The sequence below is a fragment of the Macaca mulatta genome, chromosome 3 (assembly GCF_049350105.2).
Source record: "Macaca mulatta isolate MMU2019108-1 chromosome 3, T2T-MMU8v2.0, whole genome shotgun sequence".
Taxonomy (NCBI): Eukaryota; Metazoa; Chordata; class Mammalia; order Primates; family Cercopithecidae; genus Macaca; species Macaca mulatta.
In genome coordinates this window covers 142,929,512-142,949,828 of record NC_133408.1, presented here as the reverse complement: position 1 = coordinate 142,949,828, position 20,317 = coordinate 142,929,512, and the positions used below count along the sequence as shown (strand labels likewise).

Sequence of the window (20,317 nt, the reverse complement as noted above, 5' to 3'; positions counted from 1 at the left end):
GCCTCCCTTAGTTCAATTTTTGAAATGTCAATTTTGAAGTGACGATTTTATAATGCAGCAGATATACAGGTCAATTAAATGTATTTAATTGGCCTGGAACGGTGACTCACGCCTCTAATCCCAGAGTTTTGGGACACTGAGGCAGAACGATCCCTTGAGGCCAGGAGTTCAAGACCACCTTAGGCAACATAGTGAGACCCTGTCTTTCTCTCTCTCTCTCTCTCTATATATATATATTTTAAAAGTTGCTTAATTGTGAAAATATAATGAAATTAGTAAATTAGAAGATAATTTACTAATGTCTGGTGGTCCTTGCTGAAGAATGGCACATGAAGTTTATTTTATTGAACGTGTTTCAGATACTGCTGTTGGGGGTGAGCCTTTACCCACTGTTTTTTGTTTTTCTAGTTTTTGCTTTTAACTACAGTCTTAGAAGGAAGCTTATAGTAATAATACAATTGATTTTATTACACATTAAACAACTCTGATTGGGGATATCTTGAATGAAAACTTCATTCCATTAGAACAGGGTAAAATATTGCTGGCCTTGGAATACAATCTAACACCAGAGAGAAGTTTCTTCTCCAAGTGAGTATTAAAATATATAATGCAGGTAAATTAGTAATAGCACGACAAATATTAGCTGCTATTATCATCATCAGGTTAAACACAAACGTATCACAAATGCACGTACGTAATTCTCCGCAAATGTATATACTAGTCGTCGATACTGGTTCATACAGTTATTTTCATTTTTTACTTAAAAGTGTAGCGTTCCTGAGAAAATCACTGATTAGGTTCAGATTAACATATAAAGCAGTAAGAACTTAAAAATAAAGATAATATAAAAAGAGCTGCTTTTAAAGGTTATGTTCTATGTATTGCACAGGGACGTGGAATATAATCGTTTTCATAGGAAAATTAACGCGCCTAGGAACCATTCTCTCGTGCGACTTGGTCTCCAGCCGGATCTCAGTCAGTGTGGAACTAGGTTGCCGCACACGTTGGCGAGGGTAGGAGGGTGTCAGACTGGCCTCCGCACCACGGAAGATCCATCCCGGAAGTGCTTACTGGTCGTCTCCATGCGCCGGTTCCTGGGCGTCGTAGAGTCAAGGCGCGAGGCTCGGACTGAGAGGTAGAGCTGGGGGGACCGTAAGCGCCCTCCGCCCGGGACGTGAATCGCTGCTCCCACCGGGCTAGACCCGGCGCCATCATGCTGCTCTTGCCAAGCCCCGCGGACGGCCGGGGCACCGCCATCACCCACGCTTTGACCTCTGGTAAGCGCCCACCCAACCCCGGCTCCTTCCCACCTCAGCCGCCCCTGCCTCAGTCCTCCGCCTTGGCAACCCTGGGCTGTCTCTACCTTTGACCCTGGCGACTAGCCCTGGGGCCGTGTGGAGCCGTAATAGGTGCGTTTTTGCTCCGTGTTTTAAAGTAATCCTACCCTAGATTAGAAGGAAGGAGGGTGAGGGGTGCCTTCCTTTTGCTCCTACCGTTGCTGCTTCCTTTCGCCGCTGCTGACTCATGGATTGGACTGAACATTTCGGGACCGAACCCCCCAGTACCCCAGAAAGATTCACATAAGCCTCTCTTTGCCTACGGCGGAAAGACTACGCGCAGCCAGCACCCCACGTGCCTGGGGTCGTATAAAGCTTTGCTGCTGGCGATCTCTTAAACACCTTTCTCCCTCTCTACGTTTGTTCCGGCCTTATTTTTTAAATGTCACAACTCAGACACCGCTCCTCATATTCGGTGTTAAAAGACTGTGCTGCTGAAAAGATCCGCGTAGATTTTGAAAGGCAGTTATTACAAGTGAAACTTGTCCTGCTGCTGTAGGTTTTAGATTTATGGCCCAGTACAGTCATGAGTATTGTAAACTTAAGAGTCTCCAGTTCCAGTCATCTACAGTAATTCCCATAGCCAGGTACATAAGCGTTTGTTGAATGTGATTTTGAACATTACCCGTGGCACATGTTGCATTTGTGTGTCTCCGTGTGCCTCTTAACAACTAAAGGAAAAGGCTTAAAAGGCAGTGTTTTTAAAAGCCACACACACCCCGTACTACAAGGTAGTACCTTTTTGACAGTGTTTTAATCCTCTCCTGTGTAAGGTGGAGGAAATCTTAAACTAAATTTTTCAGGGATTTTCCTTTTTCGAATTGCTAATATACACATGTACAGTGATTTACCGCCATTTCCGAGGAATAGATGATATCTTTACTACAAGTTTTTAATTTCAGAGAGTTTTTATGGTCTCATTCAAGCTTCCTAGAAACTGAATGAGATAAATAGGTATTGTTCCCATTTTATAGGTGAAGACATCCTGATTCATTTCAGGCCACACAGCCACTGTCAGACCTAGTCTGAAACCCAGAGTGTCTGGTTTCAGATTGAGAGCTTGTTCCGCTACAGCTTAGCTGCATTAGTAAATCCCCGTTTGCTGCTTGGAAAATTGTTTTCAGTACAAATTCTTGTTAGTGAATCCTTAAAATTTTTAAGAGCTATAGTTCAAGATTTTAATAAGTAAGATGGTTTGAGTTGGCTGGGTACGGTGGCTCACGCCTATAATCCCAGCACTTTGGGAGGTCGAGGTGGGTGGATCACCTGAGGTCAGGAGTTCGAGACCAGCCTGGCAAACATGGCAAAACCCCGTCTCTACTAAAAATACAAAAAAGTAGCTGGGCATGGTGGCGGGCGCCTATAATCCCAGCAATTTGGGAGGCTGAGGCAGAAGAATCTCTTGAACCCGGGAGGCAGAGGTTGCAGTGAGCCAAGATTGCGCCATTGCACTCCAGCCTGGGCAACAAGAGCAAAACTCCGTCTCAAAAAAAAAGATAGTTTGCGTTGCTTTTAGATTTTTTATTTTTGGTGAGGCTAGCTCTTCGTGACAATTTATCACTATTTATTACTTTATTAAAATTATTTGTCTGGGCGCAGTGGCTCACACCTGTAATCCAAACACTTTGGGAGGCCCAGGCGGGCTGATCACCTGAGGTCGGGAGTTCAAGACCAGCCTGACCAACATGGAGAAACCCCATCTCTACTAAAAATACAAAATTAGCGGGGCATGGTGGTGCATGCCTGTAATCCCAGCTACTCGGGAGGCTGAGGCACGAGAATCATTTGAACCCAGGAGGTGGAGGTTGCATTGAGCTGAGATCTCGCCATTGCACTCCAGCCTGGGCAGTAAGAGCAAAACTCCATCTCAAAAAAAAAAAAAAAGTGAAAAGATAAATAAATAAAATAATTCGTCTAAAAGTCAAGCAGTTTGCAACATTTCTTCCTGTTCCTCAGCTTACTCTCATATCCCGAGAAAAGTACTGATTTATTGTTGACATTACTAAGTTTATGTTGTCAGATAACTGGAAGAGGTTGATTAAATACTCTTTAATACTAGGAAAGGATAATTTCTTGTTAACCCTCATGTAAACTGGATGACTGCAATTATTTTCTTAGTTGGTGGTTTTAAAAGTATATTCTTGTATCACTGTTTTGATTTTATTTCCTGAAAAAGTTAATTGCCTTGAAACAGATTTATTCCATGCAATACATTGAAGCCTCTCTTAACACTTTCAATCACAGCCTCTACACTTTGTCGAGTTGAACCTGTGGGAAGATGGTTTGAAGCTTTTGTTAAGAGGAGAAACAGAAATGCTTCTGCCTCTTTTCAGGAACTGGAGGATAAGAAAGAGTTATCTGAGGAATCAGAAGATGAAGAATTGCAGTTGGAAGAGTTTGCCATGCTGAAAACACTTGATCCCAAAGACTGGAAGGTATTTAATATCTGAATATTTTGTTCAGTCAGATGCTTTGTTAGACATAGTTTTCTTGGGAGTTTTCCATTAATAAACCGTGTTTTAAGATGGTTCAGCAAGATGACTATAATTTAGCATCTGTTTATTACTAAGTCTTGAGTGGGTTAGCACTAGCCATGAGATACTGTCTCTGCTGGAGAAATCCAGGAAGAGTTCACAGAAAAGATAATGTTTGCACTGGTCTTAAAAGGACAGGCGGCAGTTAGTGAAGCAGAGAAATGAAAGAAGTATTCTGGGCCGAAGGAGTAAGATATACAAAGACACAAAGGAGTAAAAGAATATGTAGTGCCTCTTGAGGGATCGATGAGTCGTACAGGGTACATGCAGTATGGTGGTGAGAAATCTAGTGTCCTTAAAATCTTTTGGACTCTAGACCAAACTCTGTTGTGTCCTTTTTACACCATGCTAAGGAAGGAATTAAAATTTATTTTGGGGACAGTAAGATGCCATCAAAAGTTTCTTAGCTAATTTTAGAAAAGTAATTCCCTTGGCAGTACAGAAAATTGCTTGAAAGGGGGCAAGGGACTGGAGGGGAAGTGAATAGTTTACTGTTACAGGGCTGGTGCACTAAGGCAGACCTGTGACTGAATCCTTGAACTTAGTGTGTGGCTGGGTTTTGAGGAAGAAGGGTCAGATTTCCTTTTTTTGGAGGTAGAATTGATAGGCTTTGGTGACCCTGGCTGTGTGGCACAAGAGAAAGGGAAATATTCAGAGGTCCTCCCCAGCATTAGGGCTTGAGTGACCTGCTAGAGTGTGAGGTCAGTAACCAGTGCTGGGATGAGGATAAGAATGTTTGTGGGAGGTGCTGTTTGTGTCCAGGTTTGGCTATGTGAAGACTGAGGTTTGGTACCATAGTGGTGAAGCTGTCTAGTAGTTGGTTAGAAATTGGTCTATGACTCCAAAAAGAGGTTAGAGCCAAAGACTTTTTGAAGTCATTGGCACATAGTGGTGGTTGCTGTGGGGAATTGAATGACATCAGCAAGGGACAAAAGTATAAACAAATAGATAATGCTTTAGTAGCTACTTGTATAATAGTTAAATGTGTATGCTGTGGAATTGGAGTGCCTGAATTCAAATCTGGTTCTGCCATGTGGTGCACTTGGACCTTGGGAAAGTTCCCGGACATGTGTGTACTTCGTTTCCCTTGTTGCTACAGTGAGATTGTTACCAGCTCAGAGGTTTATCTTGAGGATTAATAAAAGGATGCTTATAAAGCACTTAAGTTAGTACTTGCCACATGATAAATGCCAAACAAATAATGGATAAAAAGAGTTCCTATGTCATTGGTTGTTTAGAGGACTAAATGAGCTAAGGCATATGTATAAAACACTTGGAAAAGTAAGCACTCAGAAAGTGTTAGCTGATTCTCCCACCACCTCATCCATTAAAAAAAAAGAAAGAGACTGAACATTGAGGAGCATGGATATTTCCAGGGTAGGAAGAGGAGGAAAAACAGCAGAAGATACTAAGAAGGGTAACAGAAGTAGAAAGAAAACAAGGAAAAAGACACTTTGTTATTTGAAAAAAAGACTTCCTAAATATCAGGCACCGTATTCTTCCAGAAACTAAGGGAGGAGCAAGGGGGAAAAAGAGGCAGGGTGTGGTGGCTCACGCCTATAATCCCAGCACTTTCGGAGACTGAGTCGGGCAGATCACCCGAGGTCAGGAGTTCGAGACCAGTCTGACCAACATGGTGAAACCCCGTCTCTACTAAAAATACAAAATTAGCCAGGCGTGGCGGCGCATGCCTGTAATCCCAGCTACTTGGGAGGCTGAGGCAGGAGAATCGCTTCAACCCAGGAGGTGGAGGTTGCGATGAGCCAAGATCACACAATTGCACTCCAGCCTGGGCAACAAGAGCGAAACTCTGTCTCAAAAAATAAAAAGGGAAAAAGAGTCACGTGTGTCACTGCTTCAGAAAAAGGTCAATCACATAACATGAAAATTTATTTTAAAAAACATTGTACGGGACATAGTGACACATGCTTGTAATCCCAGCTACTCAGGAGGCTGAAACAGGAGAATCGCTTGAACCTGGGAGGTGGAGGTTGCTGTGAGCTGAGATCGTGCCACTGCACTCCAGCCTGGGCAACAAGAGCAAAACTCCATCTCAAAAAAAACCACAAAAAACATTGGATTTGACAAACTACTTCAGTGCTCTCATTGAAAGCAGGTTGAGTAAAATGATTGGGAAGGCAAGAGATTACAGTGGATGAGGAGTGATTAGGAAGTGATGAAGTAGGACCAAAGTGTAAAATACCCTTTCAAAGCTGGGTAGTAAAGAAAATGAGAGAAGATAATAACTTGAGAAGAAGGCAGAGTTGGGAAAAGAACTGGGGAGTGTTGAGATCTATAAGAGGGAGAAGGTCTTTGGTATAGAAAGAAGTAGATTGTATCAGAGTAAGGTAGCAGGGTTCATTTGCTTGTTCGGTTTATTTTCATTCATCAAATATGGATCAAACACCATGTCAGATACTGTTCTAGGTGCTGAGGATACTGTACTGAACAAGACAGTATTACTGCTTCCACATAGCTTATATTCCAGTGACACAATAAGTAAAACAAGAACATGTAGCCGTAAGTGCCATAGGGTGACCATAAGCTATCAGCAGGTGCTGAGAGAAAAAAGGGGTCTTTGGTCAAGTAGGTTTGGAAAATGCTAGGTTTTACAGGTTTCCGTTTATTTTTTAAATCTAATTACAGGACTTCTCAGAGCCTTTCTTAAGCTTTTGTGCCTATAAATCATCAAGGAGGCTATATAATAGTCCACATTTACCCTTTTTAAAATTTATATTTTATTTTATTTTGATACAGAGTCTCACTCTGTTGCCCAGGCTGGAGTGCAGTGGCGCGGTGTCTGCTCACTGTAACCTCTGCCTCCCAGATTCAAGCAATTCTCCTGCCTCAGCGTCCCAAGTAGCTGGGATTACAGGCGGGCGCCACCACGCCCGGCTAATTTTTTTGTATTTTTGGTAGAGACAGGATTTCACCATGTTAGCCAGGCTGGTCTCAAACTCCTGACCTCATGATCCGCCCACCTCAGCCTCCCAAAGCATTGGGATTACAGGCGTGAACTAGCACGCCCTGCCTTTTTTTTAAAAGACAGGGTCTTGGCCGGGTGCGGTGGCTCACACCTGTAATCCCTTGACCCTTTGGGAGGCCAAGGCAGGTAGATCACCTGAGGTCAGGAGTTCGAGACCAGCCTGACCAACAAGGTGAAACCCTGTTTCTACTAAAAATACAAAAATTAGCCGGGCATGGTGGTGTGCACCTGTAATCCTGGCAACTTGGGAGGCTGAGGCAGGAGAATTGCTTGAACCTGGGAGACGGAGGTTGCAGTGAGCCAAAATGGCACCATTGCACTCCAGCCTGGGCAACAGAGCAAGACTCTGTCTCAAAAGAGTAAAATCTTAAAATCATTAAAAAAAAAAAAAAGAAAAAAAGGGTCTTGCTCTGTTGCCTATCCTGGAGTGCAGTGGCATCATCACAGCTCACTGCAGCCTCTACTTACCAGATTCAAGCAATCCTCCTATTTCTGATTCCTGAGTAGCTGGAACTGCAGGTGCACACCACCACACCCAGCTAATTTTTAAAAATTTTTTTGTGGAGACAGGAATCTTGCTTTGTTGCCCAGGCTGGCATCATATTCCTGGGCTCAAGCTATCCTCCACCTGGGCCTCCCAAAGTGCTAGGATTACAGGCTTTAACCATGGCACCCAGCCTAATCCACATTTCTCAACCTTATATGACCATAGAACCTGTTTTATACAGAACCTTTTACCAGACACCTGATGAAATGTCACTTTGGGAAATGCTGTATTAAGGTACCAGAACACAAGGGATGGAATATATTGGCTCCATTTCAAATTTGACTCCCTTTTGTGTTTTTATCAGAACCAAGATCATTATGCAGTTCTTGGACTTGGCCATGTGAGATACAAGGCTACACAGAGACAGATCAAAGCAGCTCGTAAGTACTTAGTTATTTTTAAATAATCACATATCTGTTATAGGAACACCCTATGCTTTAAGTACTTAGTTATTTTGAAATAATCACATATCTGGTATAGGAACACCCTATGCTTTTTAAAAGATACACGGTATCATAGTCTGCAGCTGTAACTACATTTAACAGCATGCGTTATATTGTCATAACAAGCAAAAAACCATGGTCTCCCTTGCCGTCAGAATCAGAAGAAAGCAATCCATTTTACATGTAGACTTTCCCATTAGGGATAAGAAATTAGGATGGGTGTGTGTGTGTGGATACAGAATATTCTCCCAATGGCAAGCTTTTAAAAAATAATACTTTGCCTCTCTTTAGAAGTATGGCCAGCTGTACTTAGTGGATACTGCCTTTTTCTTTGTTTTTTTTTTAGGTTATTTTGTAATCTTAGGTCACACCTTTATAGATATCACCCTGTCTTCTGTCCAAGAAAGTTGTCTGATGTTTTATTGTTGTTTTCATTGACAAGGTTAAAATTTGGCATGGGACAGGGTAATGTTGGGACCCCAGTCTTCATATGCCTTATAAAACACCATCCCTTAATGCTCCTAAATGTCCTATGCTTTGCAATCCTGTGGACATAATTTCTTATACACATGATCAGTTCAACTAATAAAGTTTAGTGAAAGAGGTAAGAGATGAAGGTGATCAGTTTTCTATCTTAGGAGAATGGGAATGTTCTGCCCTCCACTCTAGAGAATGGGTATTGAGGTCAGAGAGGGTAAGATTGTGGCCACATGGAAAAGGAGTAGGGAGTCAGGGCCTGTCAAGAAGAGGAGGAATTATACTTGAAGGAAGATGACTGAATATGAACGCCTATGCTAAAAATTATTAGTCAATACTTAGTATAGTAGATGAACTCAAAATCGTCCCCATTACTGCTTACATTTAGGAAAATCACAGGAAATATTTTTTAACAAAGTGAAGGAATTTATCAGATTATTTTAAACCAGATTTGTTTAAAGGCTGGCATGACTCTAGACAAAGCATATGCTAGTGCATGTGAATAGTTATTCCAGTATACATAAATGCCAGAAAAATCCATTTGCCACATACAAGTGTTTGCAAAGTTTTACTATATGAAAGAATAGCGTTGGCCAGGCGTGGTGGCTCACGGCTATAATCCCAGCACTTTGGGAGGCCGAGATGGGTGATCACCTGAGGTCAGGAGTACGAGACCAGCCTGGAAAATGTGGTGAAACCCTGTCTCTACTAAAAGTACAAAAAAATTAGCTGAGCATGGTGGCAGGCACCTGTAATCCCAGCTACTTGTGAGACTGAGGCAGGAGAATCGCTTGAACCCAGGAGGTGGAGGTTGCAGTGAGCTGAGGTCGCACCATCGCACTCCAGCCTGGGCAACAAGAGTGAGACTGTTTCCAAAAAAAAATGAATAGCATAAAAAGACCAAATATGTCTCAATACAGATAAATTTGTTAATTAGAATTGATATATAACTGTGAAAATAGTTTGTGTTTTAAGGTGAAATAATTCTTTGTTTCTCAAAAGATTAAAAATGTGCAATAAATTGCAAAAGAAACATTCATTTGCTTCTGTTAAATTCACTCTCTTTTTTTGAGACAGAATTTCGCACTTGTTGCCCAGGCTGGAGTGCAATGGGGTGATCTCGGCTCTCTGCAACCTCCATCTCCTGGGTTGAAGCGATTCTCCTGCCTCAGCCTCCTGAGTAGCTGGGATTACAGGCATGTGCCACCACGCCTGGCTAATTTTGTATTTTTTTGTAGAGATGAGATTTCACCATGTGGGTCAGGCTGGTCTCGAACTCCCGACCTCAGGTGATCCACCCACGTTGGCCTCTCAGAGTGCTGGGATTACAGGCATGAGCCACAGCACCCGTCCTACATCCACTCTTTTTATTGGCCTTGTAGAAATAGATTTTTAGCCAGGCACAGTAGCTCACACCTGTAATCCCAACACTTTGGAAGGCCAAGGCAGGCGGATCACTTGAGGCTGGAGTTCAATACCAGCCTGGCCAACGTGGCGAAACCCCATCTCTACTAAAAATACAAAAATTAGCCAGGTGCGGTGGTGCATGCGTGTAAGCCCAACTACTTGAGAGACTGAGACATGAGAATCACTTGAACCTGGAAGGCAGAAGTTGCAGTGAACTGAAATTGTACTAGTGTAGTCCAACCTGAGCAACAGAGTGAGACTCTGTCTCATTAAAAAGGAAAAGAAAAGAAATATAGCTTTTGAATATGTATTCTCTAGCCAAAAGTTTTGTAGCACCAGTGCAGAGATTGTTAACAATAAGGGTAATTATAACTTACTCTCTACCACCCTTGCGGAATATTCCATCAGCCTTTATTCAGAAAGAAGCTGTCATTCTTGCACCTCTGTCACTATAAAACACAGTTGCTACTCCCTGCTTTCTGAAAATCTTTCTAAAAGTTAAAATGCAAAGTTACTGTTCGCAAATCTGTAATTATCAGCACAAACAAACCTAATGAAAATGGAAGTCTGGTACCATTTGAGGGCCTTTGAGTGCTTGCTTCATATTACAAGCAAAGTTATTTTTGTTGAGTATATTTTGAATGTCAGTAATGAAAATTAATTAAGTGTGAAGTAGGAGCCGGCTGTGCTGGCTCACGCCTCTAATCCTAGCACTTTGGGAGGCTGAGGCGGGTGGATCACCTGAGGTCAGGAGTTCGAGACCAGCCTGGCCAACATGGCGAAACCCCGTCTCTACTAAAAATACAAAAATATTAGCTGGGAGTAGTGACGGGTGCCTGTAGTCGCAGCTACTCGCGAGGCTGAGGCAGGAGAATGGCGTGAACCCAGGAGTTGGAGCTTGCAGTGAGCCAGGATAATGCCACTGCACCCCAGAAACTGGAAATCACCCAAATGTTTAATAACATGGAAATAGATAAGCAAACTGCTATATATTTTGGTGCAGTGTAATACTAATCAGCAATTTTTAAAAGAACAAATTGCCAATACACAGAAAAACATGGATGAATTTCAAACCATGAATAAAAGAAGCCAGACACAGACATACTGTAAGTTACATCTACTTGAAGCTCAAGAACATACAAAAGTGGTGACAGGCATCAGAAAATGGTTGCCTCAGCTGGTAGAGGATGGGAGCCCAGTGGAAAAGGGTACAAGGGAACTTTCTGGATGATGGAAATGGCCTCTGTTTTCTTTTGGGTAGCAGTTACAGGAGTGTATATGATTGCCAAAACTCACTGAACTTAATGAATTCTTAAAATCTGGGCATTTATTTTATGTAAATTTTATCTCAGTTGAATCAGATAGATATGATTAAACAAACCAAAAATACCAGTCACTTGGGAAATTAAATATATTCTTTTGAGCCTAGACAGAAATAAAAATTATGCAATAGACTTCTTTTTTTCCACAAAAGTAAGATTACTGCTTTACCAAAACTTAAGGACTGGCAGCTAGAGCTGTACCTTAAGTAAATTCATTGCCTTAACCTATTCTGTTACTTTTTTCAAAAGAGGGAAAAGATAAGGTGGAAATTCAATTCAGAGGTTTAAAAGTATAGCACAAAGGAAGATGCAGGAAGAAAATAAATAAGACAATATCCCAAAATGGGTTTTATAAGAAGAATAAACAAATACAAGTTGAGCGTCCCTAATCCAAAAATCCAAAGTCCAAAATGCTCCAAATTGTGAGTGCCAGTATGACGCTTCAAAGGAAATGCTCACTGGAGGATTTTGGATTTTCAGATTTGGAATGGATGCTCACCCAGTAAGTATAATGCACATATTCCAAAATCTAAAAATATTTGAAATCCCGAACGCTTTTGGTCCCAAGCATTTCAGAGACAGGATACTCACAACGTAGTGAAATACACAAAGAATTAATCATGGTGGCTCATGCCTGTGATCCCAGCATTTGGAAGGCTGAGGTGGGCGGATTGCTTGAGCTCTGTAGTTCAAGACCAGGCTGGGCAACATGGCAAAATGCCATTTCTACAAAAAATACAAAAATTAGCTGGGCATAGTGGTGCATGCCCATGCTGCTCAGAAGGCTGAGATAGCGCTTGAGCCCAGGAGGTGAAGAAGCCCATGCAGTGAGCCATGATCACACCACAGCACTCCACCCTGGACAGTAGTAAGACCCTGTCCCCCTGCCCTCCCCAAAAAAAGAAACAAAAAAAAAGGATGAAAACATTAAAGTTACCAAAGGATTTACTCCTAAAAACAATTATTAGGCCCAGATCATTTTTCAGGTGAATTGTTTCAAGTGTTAAAGAATCAAAAATTCTAATGCTGAATATAAACTTGATTTTTTATGTTGTAATTGGAGAATCAGTTAATCATAAACTGTTTTGGAATAATTCATTTTGTTAAGTTGTACAGTTTAATGTAATCTGAGTATGCAAAACCTAGCAGAGAGCTCAAAAAATCCTACAAACAATTCCTATTAATATAATGAAAAAAAAAAACCCAGTTAAAATGTTAAAATAATAGCAAATTCAAGAAAAGGGAATTTTTATACACTGTTGGTAGGAATGTAAATTAGCATAGCCACTATAGAAGATAGTATGGAGATTTCTCAAAAAATTAAAAATAGAATTACCATATAGCCCAGCAGTCCCACTACTGGATATTTATCCAAAGAAAAAGAAAACAGTATGTCAAAGGGGTACTTGCACTCCCATGTTTTTATTGCAGCTCTGTTTATAATAACAAAGATAAGGAATCCACCTAAGTGTCCATCAGCAGACTAATGGATAAAGAAAATGTATATGTACACAATAGGATACCACTCAGCCATAAAAAAGAATGAAATCATGTCTGCAGCAACATAGATGGAACTGGAGGTCATTATGTTGAGTGAAATAAACTAGGCACAGGAAGGCAAATATTGGCATGTTCTCACTTTTGAGAACAGTGGGAGCTTAAAAAGTTGATCTCATGGAGATAGTAGATAGAATGATAGATACCAGAGGCTGGGAAGGGTGTTGGGGGGAGAGGGATAAAGAGAGGTTGGTCAATGGACACAAACATACAGTTAGAAGGAATAAGTCCCAGTGTTCTGTAGCAGAGTAGGGTGACAATAGTTAACAATAATGTATTGTATATTTCAAAATAGCTAGAAGAGAGAACTTGAAATGTTCATAATACATAGAAATAATAAACACTCAAGTTGATGGATACCCAAATACCCTGACTTGATCATTATATGGTTTATGCATGTATCATGAATTATGCACAAAATGAGGCCAGGCGCAGTGGCTCATGCCTGTAATCCCAGCACTTTGGGAGGCCGAGCCGGGCGGATCATGAGGTCAGGAATTCGAGACCAAGCCTGGCCAACATGGTGAAACCCCGTCTCTACTAAAAATACAAAAATTAGCTGAGTGTGGTGGCAGGTGCCTGTAATCCCAGATACTTCAGAGGCTGAGACAGGAGAATCGTTTGAACCCAGGAGGCGGAGGTTGCAGTGAGCCGAGATTGCACCATTGTGCTCCAGCCTGGCCAACAGAATGAGACTCAATCTCAAAAAAAAAAAAAAAATGGATTTTGTTCGTGTATTATGAACAAAATATCACATGTACCCCGTCAGTGTGTACAGATGCTTGTATTATGAAATAATAGTGGCCAGGTGTGGTGGCACAGGCCTGTAATTCTAGCACTTTGGGAGGCCATGGTGGGAGGATCGCTTGAGCCCAGGAGTTCAAGACCAGCCTGGCCAACATGACGAAACCCCTTCCCTACAAAAAATAAAAAAAGTTAGCAAGGCATGGTGGAGCGCACCTGTAATCCCAGCCACTTGGGAGGCTGAGGTGGGAGGATCACCTGAGCCCAGGAGGTTAAGGCTGCAGTGAGCCAAGATCGTGTCACTGTGCTCTAGCCTGGGCAACAGAGTGAGACCCTGGCTCAAAATAAAATAAAATAACAAATGCAATTTAACAGTATACTAAAAGAATAATAGTGTTCATGAACACAGTTTCTCTCAGGTATCCAACTTAGGAAGTGTATTAATATAGCAAAATTATACCTCAGATAATATTAAATCTATGTGATTTCCTAAGTAGGTAGTGAAAACACATACCACAATTTAACACCCATTCCTTTTTGATAAGAATTTTGAAAAGAAATGTAGTTAGTTCCCTACTTTGATAACTGTTTCAGGCCCACAGCTAGCAAACTTTTAGCTATGTGGCATTAATGCTGTTACCTAAAATCTAGGGGTGAAGCAGCCTGCATTTTATTTTTTATGCGATTTTGGGAGTTTGGGTTAGTGAGTTAAGTTATTAAATAAGAGACAACTGTTGGAAAGAAGAAAATAAATACATTTGTAGATAATATAGGATCTGTCTAGAAAAGCAAAAGAGAGTTAAGGGACTAGATGCAAGAAAAATAAGCAAAAATTACAGTTTTTGTAAGTTACCATCAAATATATAAGAAAGCTGTGGTCATTATAAAGATAACCGCAGGGCAACAATAAGTAACCAAAACAAGCCCTTGTAAAATTTACTATTATAAAGATAGTATCACAAATCAGTGGAATAGGGAAGGATTATATTAAATCACAGTAAGATTTTGAAAAATGACAAGTTTAGATACTTTCTTGGCTATATTAAAATTCCAAAAAGATTTTAAAATTTTTTCAATCTAACTGTAGGAAATATTAATGAAACTAGAACTATTATAAGTACTAGAAGAAATTATAAAAGAAATAATCAGTAAATGTAAATAAAAATGACAATTTTTTTTAAAACATAAGTGTTAACAAAACAGTTGGGAAAAAATTAGCAATAAACATAGTGAATTAGGAGGCAGCATTCAAACATGCTGAGGAGTCAGGCCGTCTGGATTAGAGCCCGACTTGGCCGGAAATTTGAGCAAGTTGCAGTGGTAGTGGCTACGTAACATCTCTGTGCCTCGTTTTCCTCATCTATAAAGTGGAGACAGTAATAGTACTTTCTTCATAGGATCATGGAGAAGATTAACTGGTAAACAGGCCTTGCACATGTCAGCTACTCCATAGATGTTAACAGCTAGCCATTATTTATTGTAAAGTGACACACAGAGTCAGAAGAAAAACTGAGACAGCCCCTCCTTTTTCCCGTTAAAGAATGAAAAACAAAAAAATTGTTGACCACCAGTGATAATCACAAATTTTAAATAATTATACCTACTGTGGCTGAGGCTGTGGTGAAAGAATATTCACATAGGAGTATGAAATAGTATGCCTTTTGAAAAATAACTTGTTCCATTTCCACTCACAAAGTTCACTTCTGTGATTATATCCTAAGAAAGAATCCTAAATAAGGAAAAATACTTATATTTAAAATTATTCAAATTGGCATTATTTATAATAATGCAAAATTGGAAATGGCCCAAGTGTCCAACAGTAGAGAAATGCCTAAATTACAACAAATCTACTTGTAACACTGTATTAAGCAGTCATGTGAAAGAAAAATTTGAAGAGTTTGCAAGGAAAAAACCATGGAAAATGCAAATGCTATAATGTGAAATTGAAAAAAGCAGAATATAAATTAGTACATACGATTACACCTGAATTTTTTTCTTCTTCTTTTTGAGACAGAGTCTCACTCACCCAGGTTGGAATGCAGTGGCGCCATCTCAGCTCACTGCAACCTCCACCTCGTGGGTTCAAGCGATTCTTATGTCTGAGCCACCGAAGTAGCTGGGACCACAGGCATGCACCACCACACCCATCTAGTTTTTGTATTTTTAGTAGAAACCAGGTTTTGCCATATTGGCCAGGCTGATCTTGAACCCCTGACCTCAAGTGATCCTCCCAGCTCAGCCTCCCAAAGTGCTGGGATTACAAGCATGAGCCACCATGCCCAGCCTACACCTGAATTTTTAAAAGCATATGCTTAAGAAAACAAAAATATCCATGCAGAAATACACCAAAATGTTAACAGTCACTGTCGTTGGCTAGGGGCACTTTGGCTAGTTCTTAAAATAATTATTTCAAGCCGGGTGCAGTTTCTGACACCTGTAATCCCAGCACTTTCGGAGGCTGAGGTGGTTGGATCACCTGAGGTCAGGAGTTCAAGACCAGCCTGGCCAACATAATGAAACCTTGTTTCTACTAAAAATACAAAAAATTAGCTGGGCGTGGTGGGGGTACCCGTAACCCCAGCTACTCAGGAGGCTGAGGCAGGAGAATCGCTTGAACCCGGGAGGTGGAGGTTGCAGTGAGCTGAGATCGCGCCATTATACTCCAACCTGGGCAACAAGAGCAAAACTCCATCTCAGAAAATAATAATAATAAATCAGTTTATAATTTTCACATTGAATAATCATATATTTTACTGTGGGAGAAAAGATTCTAATATTAGCCTTATGATTTTAGAAATGGTCTACATGTAGCTTATCTTTAGTTTTGGTGCTTAAAGTGACAAATTATCTCAATCCGACTGATTTTGTAGATAAAGCAATGGTTTTAAAACATCACCCAGACAAACGGAAAGCAGCTGGTGAACCAATAAAAGAAGGAGATAATGACTACTTCACTTGCATAACTAAAGGTAAGAAAATGCTTTAGAGTCAGGAATTTCTACTAGTAATTGTTATTTATTAATTGCTGGGATTGGGTTTCTTATGCATACTGTAGTTCATTCAACTATCCTTTGACATTTTGAAACATTTCAGTTATATCAAGTTATTTCTAATCATCACCCCAGAGCCTCACTACACAAAGTGAGGTTTCCCCAGCCAGCAGCATCAGCAACACCTGGCAGCTTATTAGAAATGCAGTCTCAGGCCCTGCCCCAAACCTACTGATTAAAATCTGCATTTTAACAGGATCCCCAGGTGATTCTTATCAGAAGCTCATCCTACAGTTAATTCATGTAAGTGTTCTATTTAATGATGAGAATACTAAGATTTTTTTTTTTTCGTTTCAGATGCTTTATGGGACTAAACTGTTCCTCAGATGTTTTGCTAGCCTAGTTTAAATCAAGAAGTTGATTATATCCTAGTACAGACCCTACAGTTACTTACTGCTATTTACATACCACATCACTAAGCAAATTAATATAGGTTGCCACCATTTCCAAATGTTTCCTTAAATGTGATTTTACATTTTGATGCTAATTTTTAAACAGTTGTATGCACACCGTTCAAATTTACTCTTTGCCAGCTCTCTTACACAGTGCTCCAGAAGCCTAAGATCCTTCGATCTTTTACAACTTTGGGATCTAACAGTTAACTTACTAGCTATTTCTTTTTCCCCAGAGTCATCTGTTCTCTTGAAGGGTGGGTGATATTGTTTTGTCACTTGTCTACTAGAAAAATAATTAAAGAAAGAGTTAAGTCCAGTTATATCCAGTAGTGCTAAAGCTGTTGTTACCTAAATTAAATCCTCCCCAACCTGCAAACAAAATTTTCAAATATGAAAATTAATGACTTTTATGTTTTAAGGAGGGAAATATTTGTTTTCTTGAAGAAAAAAATAGGTAAAGTTATGGTGATATGATCTTAACAATTTTTTTCTCAGCTTATGAAATGTTATCTGATCCAGTGAAAAGACGAGCATTTAACAGTGTAGATCCTACTTTTGATAACTCAGTTCCTTCTAAAAGTGAAGCAAAGGATAATTTCTTCGAAGTGTTTTCCCCAGTGTTTGAAAGGAATTCCAGGTGAGTTAAGGCATCCCTTTTGATCGTAGTGCCCTGTTGGCTTGTTTCTTGTAGTCTTCCAGGTTTCTGTTTTTTTCCCTCTGATAATAGTTTCATTTATAGATTATTTCCACTGTCTCTTCCTCCTCCTCCTCCTTCTCTGCAATATTGAGCCCTTCTGGTGAACTTATTGTTCTCATTTATATTGCTTTCTAAACAGAAGTTCTACATTTTCATAGTAAAATTTCTGTTCAATTTATGGGAGGTTTCTCTTTTAAATTTACTTGGGCTGGGTACAGTGGCTCATACGTGTAATCCCAGCACTTTGGAAGGCCGAGGTAGACAGATCACCTGAGAGCAGGAGTTCAAGACCAGCCTGGCCAACTTGGTGAAACCCCGTCTCTACTAAAATACAAAAATTAGCCGGCCGTGGAGGTGTATGCCTGTAATCCCAGCTCCTTCGGAGGCTGAGACAGGTGTTTCGCTTGAACCCAGGAGACGGTGGTTGCAGTGAGCCGAGATCGTGCCAGTACACTCCAACCTGGGTGGCTGAGTGAGACTCCATCTCAAAAAAAAAAAAAAAAAAAAAAATTTACTTTGAGAGAAATAACAGTATCTGACTTTTATAGTGTGATTCTTACACTTAGGTGACAGTAATTTTCTATTCTTTGATTTCCTCTTTATGAATGGGTATACTACTCTGACTCATTGTTGAGAAAAGCCTTTGTTCTTTATTTGATCATCTGATTATCATAAGGCTTCTTTGACAAAACATTATTTATATTTATGATTAAAGCATACATATTTCATTAAAGTTTGTTTTAAAATAGTGTGTACCAATATTATTTTACATCTTTTTTTTCCATCTGCGTTGGCAGGTTCCCTTAAAGCACATCTTAGCTGCACATTGGAATTACCTGGAGAACAGGAAGAACTCCTGATGCCTGCGTTCCCCCTGGAAAGATTCTGATTTATTGGTTTGAATTCCTGTGGGGATTTTTAAGGCTCCCAGGTGATTCTACTGTGCAGCCAAATTTGAGAACCACTTCGGTTAGCAGTTTGGCGCCGCCTAGTATTTCCGCCATCTTCTCTCCCTTGGATTTCACGTTTATTTTTTGTTTTTGTTTTTGTTTTTTTCCTTGTTTATTTTGAGACAGGGTCTTGCTCTGTTGCCAAGGCTGGAGTGCAGTGGCACGATTTTGGCTTACCGCAACCTCTGCCTCCCAGGTTCAAGCAATTCTCCTGCCTCAGCCCCCTGAGTAGCTGGGATTATAGGAATCTGCCACCACTAATTTGTCTATTTTTAGTAGAGACAGGGTTTCACCGTATTGGCCAGACTGGTCTCAAACTCCTGACCTCAGGTGATCCGCTGGCCTCAGCCTCCCAAAGTGCTGGGATTACAGGCGCGAGCCACTGCGCCTGGCCACATTTGTTTTATAACAGTGCTGAGGTGGTAAAAAGGAGTAGTATATTTTTCTGTGTAATGATTTCACAGAGTAGAAAACGTGGATCAGTAGCAGCCTCAGGATCCTTTTCAGCAGTGATCGATGAAGTGCTGCGCCAAGAAATCTGGCTCTAAGGGGAAGGTGGTGGTGGTGATGGGGTAGAAATTACTTCCATCTGTGACTATTAACACTTTTAAAGGGCTAGGCCTACAGGCTGTTGTTGTGCTGCCTATTTAGGGACAGGAGCTTGGCAAAAGGAGCTAGCTGCCATTTTTCCTAGCCTGACTAGCAGCTGCTATGGCATTGTACTTTATAGAACTGAAGGTAACCTGTGATTAGAAGGCTGTCCCATGTTTCTCTCCTCTCCCCAGTCCATGTCTGGCCTCACTTTTCACACGCCTGTGTTGTTTCATACCCCACTGCTGACTTTCCAGCGACATCTTCGAGTTGTAGAGTTTGTAGGGAAGGGAAATCAGAGGGATTAGTTAAAACTGTTGTTTTTAATAAATTGTTTGTTGAACTTTTGTACATAATTTTTGAAGAATTTTAAGAATATTTCCTTTGATATTTCAGATGGTCAAATAAAAAAAATGTTCCTAAACTTGGTGATATGAATTCATCATTTGAAGATGTAGATATATTTTATTCTTTCTGGTAAGTGAATATACTGTTTGTATGATGCTGTCATCTTTTAAAAAGAAAAGTATTCAATAAGTACTTGATTGTTTATAAATTAATTGAGATGGGCAAATTGCAGAACCTTCACTGAACAAAAGCACTCTGTTACCTTTGTGATATTTAGGCTTTTAAGATTTTCAGCCTGTTTTCTATTAATGAGATTTCTAGATATCAAGCACATGACAGTAGTAAAACAGGAAAATTGGGGAGTCATTTGAATAAAAATCAGTACATTTTTATTTAGTTAATACTAAAAGTACTTGAGTTCATGAGGAAGGAGACAGTGCTATATGTCTCTGTAACTAATTCACTAATTTTTAATAAACACAATAGTTAGTGGCCATTTTATATGCGCTACATTTTCTCATCAAATGCCTAGTAAATACAAAAACAAAATCATGTAGAACAAAAATAATAAGATTTAGTTCTATCAGTTGTAATTGCTTTTACCTTCAGAGGATACAAACTGGAGATGAGATAACCACTACTAGGGTTACCTTCAGACTTGACAGACTGGCGAAACTGAAAGGCAAGGAAAATTTAAAAATAGGTCTTGGTCAAGCAAAAAACCTAACAAAGAAGAGACAGCAGGGAAGTGTGGTTTTGATTATGGAGTGATGCGTGCATTTTAGATTTTCATACCAAATGCAACGTCATTTAAAAAGGAGAAAGATTTGACCTTAGTTTAATACTAGAAGAGAAGAAAGGTATCTATTAAAACAAATTCATCCATTTGCATTAAAAGGAATTTTTTTCATTTGTTCTTTCTTGATTGTAAA

At 40.2% G+C, this 20,317-nt stretch overlaps 1 protein-coding gene and 1 long non-coding RNA gene across 5 annotated transcripts in view; one reads left to right on the top strand and one right to left on the bottom strand.

Annotated features, from left to right (window-relative positions):
• The first annotated feature begins 998 nt into the window (after positions 1-998).
• The window catches only part of DNAJC2 (DnaJ heat shock protein family (Hsp40) member C2), a 33,908-nt gene continuing 14,589 nt past the window's right edge, over positions 999-20,317 (top strand). The window contains exons 1-7 of one of the 4 annotated variants that reach the window (XM_077994662.1): positions 1,070-1,277; positions 3,671-3,772; positions 7,709-7,784; positions 16,225-16,323; positions 16,601-16,647; positions 17,295-17,436; positions 19,434-19,514. In XM_077994662.1, coding sequence (XP_077850788.1) covers positions 17,303-17,436; positions 19,434-19,514 — 215 coding nt within the window. In that variant the 5' untranslated portion in view covers positions 1,070-1,277; positions 3,671-3,772; positions 7,709-7,784; ... (1 more) ...; positions 16,601-16,647; positions 17,295-17,302. Of the gene's footprint in view, positions 1,278-3,581; positions 3,773-7,708; positions 7,785-16,224; positions 16,324-16,600; positions 16,648-17,294; positions 17,437-19,433; positions 19,515-20,317 lie in introns of all 4 variants that reach the window. The other 3 variants (XM_028844811.2, NM_001260798.1, XM_077994660.1) reach the window with 3 other exon arrangements.
• Positions 16,350-20,120, bottom strand: LOC144339907 (uncharacterized). Its single transcript, XR_013415480.1, has 2 exons — positions 19,989-20,120; positions 16,350-17,980 (listed from the first exon to the last, which is right to left on the bottom strand). It is a non-coding gene; the product is annotated as an uncharacterized LOC144339907 (long non-coding RNA).